This window comes from Pseudophryne corroboree, chromosome 11 (genome assembly GCF_028390025.1).
Source record: "Pseudophryne corroboree isolate aPseCor3 chromosome 11, aPseCor3.hap2, whole genome shotgun sequence".
NCBI lineage: Eukaryota > Metazoa > Chordata > Amphibia > Anura > Myobatrachidae > Pseudophryne > Pseudophryne corroboree.
Window position 1 is genome coordinate 235,489,371 of NC_086454.1, and position 12,394 is coordinate 235,501,764.

At 47.0% G+C, this 12,394-nt stretch overlaps 1 protein-coding gene across 2 annotated transcripts in view; it reads right to left on the reverse strand.

Annotated features, from left to right (window-relative positions):
• CHD9 (chromodomain helicase DNA binding protein 9) overlaps window positions 1-12,394 on the reverse strand; it is a 575,583-nt gene that overhangs the window by 61,050 nt on the left and 502,139 nt on the right. For both annotated transcript variants that reach the window (XM_063945309.1, XM_063945308.1), the window contains exon 31: window positions 10,486-11,346. In XM_063945309.1, coding sequence (XP_063801379.1) covers window positions 10,486-11,346 — 861 coding nt within the window. The remainder of the gene's footprint in view (window positions 1-10,485; window positions 11,347-12,394) is intronic.

The following is a 12,394-nucleotide window of genomic DNA, read 5'->3' on the forward strand; positions in this document are numbered from 1 at the left end:
AACGCAGTGTCCCAGATTCAACGTTTTCATGTCTACCCTCCTGTTCTGACCCAGAGTTAAGGTGGGTACACACTGGAAAGATATATCTGCAGATATATCTATCTATGGGTACACACACATCGACGCGCCAATATAGCGTTAGATATATTGGCCGTCGGCTGTGCTGCGGGGCAGACGCGAAATGTCTGTGAATGACTGAGTTCACAGACGGACCCGCGAAGAGAACGGCCAATATATCAGTGTTTACGGGCCTTAAGTCAGGTGTTGCAGTAGAAATAAGCTGTTATAGCTGTGGATGAAGGAGCTTGGTGGATAGTGGTACGCAGAATGCACGCAGTCACAATGCCGATGTTTTGGGGTAGAGTTAGGCTGCGGTGGAGGTTATGGTTAGGCACTAGGGGGAGGGTTAGGGTTAAAATACTCATCCAGATGGTCACATGATAACCAGCACTCGGAAGCTATGCTGGACCCACTGCAGCCATTGGGACCAGAGAGGTTAGGTTGACATCTCATCCATGTCGGCATGCTGACATTTCATCCTGATGCATGTAGAAAGGATAAGGATAACTGATGACCTAACATACCACGCCAGTTGGCACAAGCAGTCTGGGACTTTCTTTGTGGGAGCGATCAGGAACATCAGGTTGCTTCTAGTAAACAGAACCCCAAGACATACCTGTAGAATTCCTCCCCTAGGCAGGGTGGAAACGTAAACACTGTCACATGCCTAAACTAAAATGAAATTAGAAGCTTAACAGCAAGACTGTACAGCTCTGATATGTATTATATGTACTGTACATGTTTGATGAAGAGAGAATCACAAATGAGGGTGTTGGGGACTTCACTTGCCCTTCAAGGGCAAGCCGAGACTTGAACTAGTTCCTATAATGAGAATATTGAAATCTGGATATAACAAATCAGACATTATAAGACAGTGGGGTATATGCAATTGCGGTCGAATTCCCGAAATTGTCGAATTTCGGGTCATTTTCGCCCCAAAAAAAAATTCGCCTATGCAATTCAGTGCTTTCCGACCAAAAAACGGACTTTCAAAATTCGACTTTTTGAAATTCGAATTTTTGCAAATTCGACTTTTCTGCAATGATACAAGTGCTGCAATTCGACCAAAGCATATTCAATTCAAGTTTGGAAATTCGACAGCAGTGCTTTTAGACAGCAAATTCGTCATTTTCAATCCGCCACACTTTGGAGGGTGAAAACAATAAAAAAAATTTAAAACATGTTTTTTTTTGTGTTTTTTTTTTTTAGGAATAGCATATCTATTTATATTAGAAGGGATTAGGTACTTTTTTTTTTTTTTTTGGAGGCACAAATATTATTTATATATTTTTTAAAATTTTTTTTTTTTTTATTGCTGGAACGGTAAAATCCTAAAAAAAAAATGGCGTGGGGTCCCCCCTCCAAAGCATAACCAGCCTCGGGCTCTTCGAGCTGGTCCTGGTTCTAAAAATGCGGGGGAAAAATTGACAGGGGATCCCCCGTATTTTTAAAACCAGCACCGGGCTCTGCGCCTGGTGCCAAAAATACGGGGGACAAAAAGAGTAGGGGTCCCCCGTATTTTTAACACCAGCATCGGGCTCCACTAGCTGGACAGATAATGCCACAGCCGGGGGTCACTTTTATGCCGTGCCCTGCGGCCGTGGCATTAAATATCCAACTAGTCACCAATGGCCGGGGTACCCTGGGGGAGTGGGGACCCCTTCAATCAAGGGGTCCCCCCCCCCCCCCAGCCACCCAAGGGCCAGGGGTGAAGCCCGAGGCTGTCCCCCCCCATCCAATGGGCTGCGGATGGGGGGGCTGATAGCCTTTTGTGATCATGAAAAGATATTGTTTTTTCCAGCAGTACTACAAGTACCAGCAAGCCTCCCCCGCAAGCTGGTACTTGGAGAACCACAAGTACCAGCATGCGGGAGAAAAACGGGCCCGCTGGTACCTGTAGTACTACTGGGAAAAAAATACCCAAATAAAAACAGGACACACACACCGTGACAGTAAAACTTTATTACACACTGCCGACACACACATACTTACCTATGTTCACACGCCGACATCGGTCCTCTTCTCCAAGTAGAATCCACGGATACTTGAAAAGAAAAGTTCAATATACTCACCTCAGCCATGGTCCAGAGATAAATCCACGTACTTGGCAAAATAACAAATCGCAAATACCCGACCACCGGACTGAAAGGGGTCCCATGCTGACACATGAGACCCCTTTCCACGAATGAGACCTGTCAGTGACAGCTGTCACACAAAGGTCTCTAAAGCCAATCAGGAAGCGCAACTTCGTTGCGCTCACCTGATTGGCTGTGCGCTGTCTGAACTCAGACAGCGCATCGCACAGCCCCGTCCATTTTATTCAATGGTGGGAACTTAGCGGCTAGCGGTGAGGTCACCCGCCGGTCAGCGGCTGACCGCGGGTAACCCCACCGCTAGCCGCTAAGTTCCCACCATTGAAACTAATGGAGCGGCTTTGCGATGCGCTGTCACAGCTCAGACAGCGCACATCCAATCAGGTGAGCGCCACGGAAGTAGCGCTTCCTGATTGGCTGAAGGGACTTCAGTGACAGGAGTCACGTGATGTCCCGGCATTCGGGAGAAAGAGGTCTGATGTGAAAGCATGGGACCCCTTTTAGTCCGGTATGGAGCGGGTGTTCGGTTTGTTTTTTTAACAAGTACGTGGATTTATATCTGGACGTGGATGTACCTCTGGACGCTGGAAGGTGAGTATAATTTTTTCACAGGTACCCTCGGATCGTCGGAGACCGTGGCAGTCGGCGTGTCAACATAGGTAAGTATGTGTGTGTCGGTAGTGTGTAATAAAGTTTTACTATCAAGGTGTCTGTGTACTGTTTTTATTTGGGTATTTTTTTTACAGTAGTACTACAGGTACCAGCGGGCCCGTTTTTCTCCCGCATGCTGGTACTTGTGGTTCTCCAAGTACCAGCTTGCGGGGGAGGCTTGCTGGGACTTGTAGTACTGCTGGAAAAAACAATATTCTTTTCATTATCACAAAAGGCTATCAGCCCCCCCCATCCGCAGCCCATTGGATGGGGGGGACAGCCTCGGGCTTCACCCCTGGCCCTTGGGTGGCTGGGGGGGGTGGACCCCTTGATTGTAGGGGTCCCCACTCCCCCAGGGTACCCCGGCCAGGGGTGACTAGTTGGATATTTAATGCCACGGCCGCAGGGCACGGCATAAAAGTGACCCCCGGCTGTGGCATTATCTGTCCAGCTAGTGGAGCCCGATGCTGGTGTTAAAAATACGGGGGACCCCTACTCTTTTTGTCCCCCGTATTTTTGGCACCAGCACCAGGCGCAGAGCCCGGTGCTGGTTTTAAAAATACGGGGGATCCCTGCCCAATTTTTCCCCGGATTTTTAGAACCAGGACCAGCTCGATGAGCCCGAGGCTGGTTATGCTTTGGAGGGGGGACCCCACGCCATTTTTTTTTCCGGGTTTTTCCCGTTTTCCCCCGTTTTTTAAAATCGCGGCAAAATCCGCCAAATCGGCCGATTTTCGCCCGCGGTTCTGGCGAATCCGTTTTTCATTGAATATGGTGAATTCCGGCAGCCACCTTCCAGAATTCACCTGTCGAATTAAGTCGAATTAAAAAACGGCGAAAAATTGCCGCGATTCGCCGTGAATTGCATATACCCCATTGTATTTTTGATTCATAATTCTATAATACGCAATGCAATACTGTAAACTATCACTGAGAAGACTGTACTCCTGCTACATGGACCATGGACAAAGTTCAACCAAGTAAAACTTCAACATTCAAATGGTTTAAAAAAACCCAGGTCATTTAGACATGGTACAATTTTTCGAAGGACAAATAGATTGAAGTGAAAAACTATGGGGTATATACAATTGCAGTCGAATTGCCGCAAATGTCGAAAAACGGGGCATTTGAGCCAAAAAAAAACCTGTCGAATTGGATTCGACAATGCAATACAGTACTTTTCGACAAAAAACCTGTCGTTTCAGATTCGACTTTTTGCAATTCGACATGTCTGCAATGGTAACAATGGATTGTTGGGAGTATAATTTTATTTACAGGTACCCTGTGGATTCTACGTGGAGAAGTGGACTGAGCCTTCGTGTGAACATAGGTAAGTATGTGTGTATGTCGGGGTGTGCATGTATGTAATAAAGTTGTACAGTCACGGTGTGTGTGTACTGTTTTTACTTGGGTATTTTTTTTGTAGTAGAACTACAGGTACCAGCGGGCCCGTTTCCCCCCGCATGCTGGTACTTGTGGTTCTCCAAGTACCAGCTTGCGGGGGAGGCTTGCTGGGACTTGTAGTTCTGCTACAAAAAACAATATTCTTTTTTTTTTACACTTGGCTATCAGCCTCCCATCCGCCGCCCTTGGATGGGGGGGACAGCCTCGGGCTTCACCCCTGGCCCTTGGGTGGCTGGAGGGGGGGGGGGGGGGGGCCTTGATTTAAGGGGTCCCCACTCCTCCAGGGTACCCCGGCCAGGGGTGACTAGTTGGGGATTTAACGCCACGGCCGCAGGGACCGGTATAAAAGTGTCCCCCGGCTTTGGCATTTTCTCTCTAGCTAGTGGAGCCCGGTGCTGGTGTGAAAAATACGGGGGACCCCTGCGTGTTTTGTCCCCATATTTTTGGCATCAGGACCGGACGCAGAGCCCGGTGCTGGCTGTTAAAATATGGGGGATCCCCTGTCATTTCCCCCCCGTATTTTTACAACCAGGACCGGCTCAAAGAGCCCGAGGCTAGTTATGCTTAGGAGGGGGGACCCCACGCAATTTTTTTCAGGGTTTTTTATTTTTATTTTTTAACACTTTTATGCCGTCCATGAAGTCGAATCCAGGACGCACACTATTCGTCAATTGGTCCGTTTTTCGACAGCGGGACTGTCGAATCCGTTTTTTATTGAATATGTCGAATTCGGGTCCCGGCGGCCGAGATTTGGCACTTAATAGGCAATGATCTGATAATGGTATACAGGAGAAACATTAAAAATGTCTCCTCCGCGGTGCTCTTGGAGTGGGCTCTATGTCAGGACATAACATAGTGATATCACTATAGCCATGAGTGGAACTCTGCAAATGCTGACATGCCTTAGTCTGGATGCAATGTGCCATAATCAGATACCAAGAACCGATCTAATTGGTTCCCAACAAATTTCCCGGATCTCTAGAACTCTCCCACGCGGCTTTGGCCATGGCAGTGCAGGGTTCTGAGTCCACAGTGCCATGCATATATCTATGCCACAGAATTTAGATGCGATGAGCTGATATCTGAACAAACAACCTAAATTAATATATTTTGTTTGTTAAAGCTGTATAATGCATCTATGGGGTATATGCAATTGCGGTCGAATTCGCGGCAATTTTCGCCGTTTTTTAATTCGACTCAATTCGACAGGTGAATCCCGGAAGGTGGCTTCCGGAATTCACCATATTCAATGAAAAACGGATTCGCCAGAGTCGCGGGCGAAAATCGGCCGATTTAGCGGATTTTGCCGCGATTTTAAAAAACGGTAAAAAAACGTGAAAAACCCGAAAAAAAAATGGCGTGGGGTCCCCCCTCCAAAGCATAACCAGCCTCGGGCTCATCGAGCTGGTCCTGGTTCTAAAAATGCAGGGGAAAAATTGGCCAGGGATCCCCCGTATTTTTAAAACCAGCACCGGGCTCTGCGCCTGGTGCTGGTGCCAAAAATACGGGGGACAAAAAGAGTAGGGGTCCCCCGTATTTTTAACACCAGCATCGGGCTCCACTAGCTGGACAGATAATGCCACAGCCGGGGGTCACTTTTATGCCGTGCCCTGCGGCCGTGGCATTAAATATCCAACTAGTCACCCCTGGCCGGGGTACCCTGGGGGAGTGGGGACCCCTTCAATCAAGGGGTCCCCCCCCCCAGCCACCCAAGGGCCAGGGGTGAAGCCCGAGGCTGTCCCCCCCCATCCAATGGGCTGCGGATGGGGGGGCTGATAGCCTTTTGTGATAATAAAAAGATATTGTTTTTTCCAGCAGTACTACAAGTCCCAGCAAGCCTCCCCCGCAAGCTGGTACTTGGAGAACCACAAGTACCAGCATGCGGGAGAAAAACGGGTCCGCTGGTACCTGTAGTACTACTGGGAAAAAAATACCCAAATAAAAACAGGACACACACACCTTGATAGTAAAACTTTATTACACACTACCGACACACACATACTTACCTATGTTGACACGCCGACTGCCACGGTCTCCGACGATCCGAGGTACCTGTGAAAAAATTATACTCACCTTCCAGCGTCCAGAGGTACATCCAGGTCCAGAGATAATCCACGTACTTGGCAAAACAAAAAAACGAACAACGATCCATACCGGACTAGAAAGGGGTCCAATGCTTTCACATCAGACCCCTTTCTCCCGAATGCCGGGACATCACGTGACTCCTGTCACTGAAGTCCCTTCAGCCAATCAGGAAGCGCTACTTCCGTGGCGCTCATCTGATTGGCTGTGCGCTGTCTGTGATGTGACAGCGCATCGCAAAACCGCTCCATTACTTTCAATGGTGGGAACTTAGCGGCTAGCGGGGGGGTCACCCGCCGGTCAGCCGCTGACCGGCGGGTGACCTCACCGCTAGCCGCTAAGTTCCCACCATTGAATATAATGGACTGGGCTGTGCGATGCGCTGTCTGCTCAGACGCACAGAGCCAATCAGATGAGCGCAACGAAGTTGCGCTTCCTGATTGGCTATAGAGACCTTTCTGTGACAGCTGTCACTGACAGGTCTCTCTGCATTCGGGGATAGGGGTCCCATGTGTCAGCATGGGACCCCTTTCAGTCCGGCATGGAGCGGGTGTTCGGTTTGTTTTTTTCTCCAAGTACGTGGATTTATCTCTGGAGCCTGGTTGAGGTGAGTATATTGATCTTTTATTTTCAGGTACCCCTGGATTCTACATGGAGAAGAGGACCGATGTCGGCGTGTGAACATAGGTAAGTATGTGTGTGTCGACGTATGAAATAAAGTTTTACTTTCACGGTGTGTGTGTCCTGTTTTTATTTGGGTATTTTTTTTCCAGTAGTACTACAGGTACCAGCGGGCCCGTTTTTCTCCCGCATGCTGGTACTTGTGGTTCTCCAAGTACCAGCTTGCGGGGGAGGCTTGCTGGGACTTGTAGTACTGCTGGAAAAAACAATATTCTTTTCATGATCACAAAAGGCTATCAGCCCCCCCATCCGCAGCCCATTGGATGGGGGGGGGACAGCCTCGGGCTTCACCCCTGGCCCTTGGGTGGCTGGGGGGGGGGACCCCTTGATTGAAGGGGTCCCCACTCCCCCAGGGTACCCCGGCCAGGGGTGACTAGTTGGATATTTAATGCCACGGCCGCAGGGCACGGCATAAAAGTGACCCCCGGCTGTGGCATTATCTGTCCAGCTAGTGGAGCCCGATGCTGGTGTTAAAAATACGGGGGACCCCTACGCTTTTTGTCCCCCGTATTTTTGGCACCAGCACCAGAGCCCGGTGCTGGTTTTAAAAATACGGGGGATCCCCTGTCAATTTTTCCCCCGCATTTTTAGAACCAGGACCAGCTCGAAGAGCCCGAGGCTGGTTATGCTTTGGAGGGGGGACCCCACGCCATTTTTTTTAGGATTTTACCGTTCCAGCAATAAAAAAAAAAAAAAAAAATATTTTAAAAAAATATATAAATAATATTTGTGCCTCCAAAAAAAAAAAAAAAAAGTACCTAATCCCTTCTAATATAAATAGATCTGCTATTCCCAAAAAAAAAAACACAAAAAAAAACATGTTTAAATTTTTTTTATTTGTTTTCACCCTCCAAAGTGTGGCGGATTGAAAATGACGAATTTGCAGTCTAAAAGCACTGCTGTCGAATTTCCAAACTTGAATTGAATATGCTTTGGTCGAATTGCAGCACTTATATCATTGCAGAAAAGTCGAATTTGCAAAAATTCGAATTTCAAAAAGTCGAATTTTGAAAGTCCGTTTTTTGGTCGGAAAGCACTGAATTGCATAGGCAAATTTTTTTTTTGGTCGAAAATGACCCGAAATTCGACAATTTCGGGAATTCGACCGCAATTGCATATACCCCTATATATATCATTTGTTCTAAATATCTGCATGAAGTTCAGAAATAGCAGCCACTTGCTGGGCAAGAATCAAATATTCATCAGTAATAATAAGAATGCCATGTGCTGGCAGGATAGTGCTCAAAGTGCAGGCTCTAGAGATAAACTGAAGGACATTTTAGAGGATAACCTCCCAGCCCACAACAGATGCTTCTGGCTCTAAATAACAGTGTGTTACAAAATCCACAGGATGGCTTCTTGTTAAAAGCAGCAGTATAGATTATTTGATCTAATGCAAAGCAGCAGTTCGTAACTTAAGTAGGAGGGATGCCATTTTCCCAAACTTTACTAACTACTTCATCACATATACGTGCCAACTCTCCTTGATTGTCAGGGAGACTCCCTGAAATAGTAGCAATCTCCCTGACTTACTGAAGACTCTAGAAATCTACCTGATTGCACCTTACAGATGTGTCCTCACACATCTTTGCAGCAGTAACTCCAAACAGCCCCTCCTTGTGTGTCCTAGCCGCAATGCGAATGAGATGCATTTTGGGGGGGGAAAAAACCTCTAAGTCAGCAGAGTTGCACGGGACCTGTCAGCTCACTGCGGCCATGCATCTCGCGCTGCATGTATGAGGGCGCATCTGTACACCCATTATGTAGCTGTACACTCATTATGTAGTTGTCCTGTACTTGGGGGGTGGGGGTAGGGGGGGGGGGTTATCATCGATACAGTATATATATATTTATATTCATTTGGGATCATCCATGCCATTTCCCTGCATTGGTATAAGGCACACTGAGCCCTATGGCTACATGCATTTTAAATAAGGTTTCTCGTAGCCTCCTACTGTATATGGATCTTCTTGCAAAACATAATACACAATGTCTTTTCTTCAACAAGTAGATCTTAGTAACTTTGGGGCACATTTACATTTGGATGTTAGGAAGACATTTTTATGACACCTCTCAGATGTAGCAGTACACATTTGCGCTTACAAGTGTTATAATCGGGTTCACTACGGCTGGCCGGCGGTCGGGCTCCCGGCGACCAGCATCCCGGCGCCGGGAGCCCGACCGCCGGCTTACCGACAGCTTGGCGAGCGCAAATGAGCCCCTTGCGGGCTCGCTGCGCTCGCCACGCTACGGGCACGGTGGCGCACTACGCGCGCCACACTATTTTATTCTCCCTCTATGGGGGTCGTGGACCCCCACGAGGGAAAATAATTGTCGGTATGCCGGCTGTCGGGCTCCCGGCGCCGGTATACTGAGCGCCGGGAGCCCGACCGCCGGCAAACAGAAGACCACCCGTTATAATCATAATCCCTGAAATGTTTTTTTTCACAAGTAGGCAAGTATGCTTCATCATTACTACTACACAGTTCAATTTAAAAGCAGTACTAAAAGATACATCAAAGTTAGATTTACTATTCAGATAAATCTAAACGTATTTATAAAAATGAATTACAGATGGTGAGAGACACAAACACCACCTGCAGATGCACACTTTAAGCACTAAGATCATGTTTAAATATTTCTTATACCCTGCAATAATATGTAATTTATAAACTCACGTATTGAATGCACCTTTTAATCAAATTGTAGATGTCTATCTACAACGACTACACTATCAATTCATAATTTTACATTGTGTAACTTCTATTACAAAGAGACTCTGAAATAAAAGTTATATTGGTAGGGAGCCATTCTGTCCTGATTAAATCACCTTATCGTGGTAGGCGGCAAACGATGATCTCTCTCACTTTAAGATAAAGTCTGATGCTAGAGTCAACATAGTAATATAAAGCTAATATCTGATAGCACTCTAGACATTAACAAAAAGAAAGTAAATAACTTTATTCCATTGCAGCAACATTATAAGACCTACAGTATCCAGTCTTTTACAAGCCATATATGTGCATGCCACAACATTATATAACTATTCATATTTAAATACAATTTGTGAATAATACCACTTTCACATCGCACAAATAACCCGGTATCGACACGGCATATTGCCGCGTCGACACGGGTCAGTGTGCGATGTGAAAGCACTCTGCCGGAATTAGCGGGTCGCCTGACCCGGTAATTCAACCCGGTATAAAAGAAGGATTATACCCGGGTTGAATACCGGGTCAGGTGCAGTGTGAATGGGAGCCGCGTCGATGCGACACGGGAGATGAGCTCATCTCCCAGCGCCGCCTCCACCCCTGCTGCTGCTGCTGCCCCCCCCGCTGCTATGGCAACCGACCCGGTATATTGCCGGGTCGGAAAGCCAGCAGAGGGGAGCAAATGCCGGATCCCACCCGGTAAGTACACGTTTCTTTTACCGGGTGGGATCCGGCATTTGCGATCTGAATGCGGTATAACAGTGGTATCATTATATTAGAGCAAGGGATGTCATACATACCACTTTTCTGCACATCCCCATCACTGTCACTGTCCTCAGATGAAGATGACGAGGATGAAGAAGAGGAGGAAGACGATGAGGATGATGAACATGAAGAGGAAGAAGAGGAAGAGCTGGATCCTGAACGCGAGCAAGAGGAGGAGGAAGAAGATGAGGAAGAGGAAGATCTGGATGAACAAGACGATCGGTTCGAGTCAGAATCAGAGCCTGAACTGGAGGCTGACCCTCGCTTGCTGATTCTCTGTTTCTTGGAAGTTAGATTAGGAGTTAGTGGCTCAGTCCTTGCTGCCACCATACGCCTGCTCGCCTCCGACTTAATGGTTGACTTGTGTTCTCCAGTGTGAAGCAATGGACCATTGATGAGACTAACTTCCTCTACTTTCATTTTTGCAGACTCTTCCTTAAAAGAAGAAGTCTCATCCTTTACAGTATCATCTCTAACCCTGACCTCATCGTTTGGGCTCCCTTTTATATCCTGCGTCCTTGATTGAGGAGTAAGAGGAGATGTTGACAACAGCAGTTGGTTTGACTGGGCTATAAGCGGAGTAGAGGAGGTCCCTTTATTCTGGTTATAATTCCTTTGAGACACCATAAAGGAAAGTTCTGGATCCCGCAGAATGTTATAGTCAGTTCTGCTTACACCATGTTTAGCAGCTCCAATTACCAAATCCTTATCATGACTGCCACATTCCCACCATACCGGTAAATCAGGGCTAGGCTGGCAGAGCTTTAAGCGTTCAAACAGCTGTGGGTGGCGGATAGCTTGTTCGCGCACCTTCCTCAGAAGCTCAATACGGTACAACGTTCTGGAGGCTCGCTCTTCTGTGATCGGCTGGATAGAGATGGGGGACTCTGCTAAGTCTGAAAGATAAAATACTGATGTCAATCACGTGCTTTCCAGAACAAAGATGTGGCAGGAAATTTCATGTAAGCCAAGTCTTTAAACCATAATGTTTAAAAAGATATAATAGCAACTCATTCACAGCGACATTTGAAATTCTTTTTCGTTAAGATCTGATTTGCCTCTACAAATAATATGGTTTCTATTTGCTCATTTTGGAGGCACAACTGGGTACTGTTGACCTTAAAGAGATTATCCAGTTTTGGAGACTGTGCTCTCTTCTTGATCTGCTCCCCCAACATAGTAAATGGAAGACAAGACCCCTCTTGTTACATAGAGCTGTAATAGCTACGTAGATCACAGTGTCACAGTGCAGGAATCCTATAGTTTAAAACTGTTTCTATGGCCCTCATTGCGAGTTGTTTGCTCGCTAGCTGCTTTTAGTAGCATTGCACACGCTAAGCCGCAGCCCTCTGGGAGTGTATATTAGCTTAGCAGAATTGCTAACTAAAGATTAGCAGAACTGCTACTAAATATTTTCTTGCAGTTTCTGAGTAGCTCCAGACCTACTTACAGATTGCGATCAGCGCAGTCCATTTAGTTCCTGGTTTGACGTCACAAACACGCCCTGCGTTCGGCCAGCCACTTCCCTGTTTCTCCAGACACTCCTGCGTTTTACCCTGACACGCCTGCGTTTTTTAGCCAATGCCGGGAAAACGCAGAGTTGCCGCTCAGAAACGCCCCTTTCCTGTCAATCATTTACCGAACAGCAGTGCGACTGAAAAGCGCCGCAGATGCCACAGCAAAACTGCTAAGTTTTGTGTTAAATAACTAAGCGCATGCGCCCTGCGTGCCTTGCACATGCGCAATTTGCAACAAATCGCAGCATAGCGAAAATCAGCAACGAGCGAACAACTCGGAATGACCCCCAATGTTCTCAGGTTTAACTATAGCTAGCAGGGTCCCTGCCCAGACAGAGCAAATGGTGGAGATCCCCCCCACCAAAGTACTATATTGGAAAGGGAGGTTTTTATAGAATTCATACATAAAGTGGAAACCGTTTGTAAG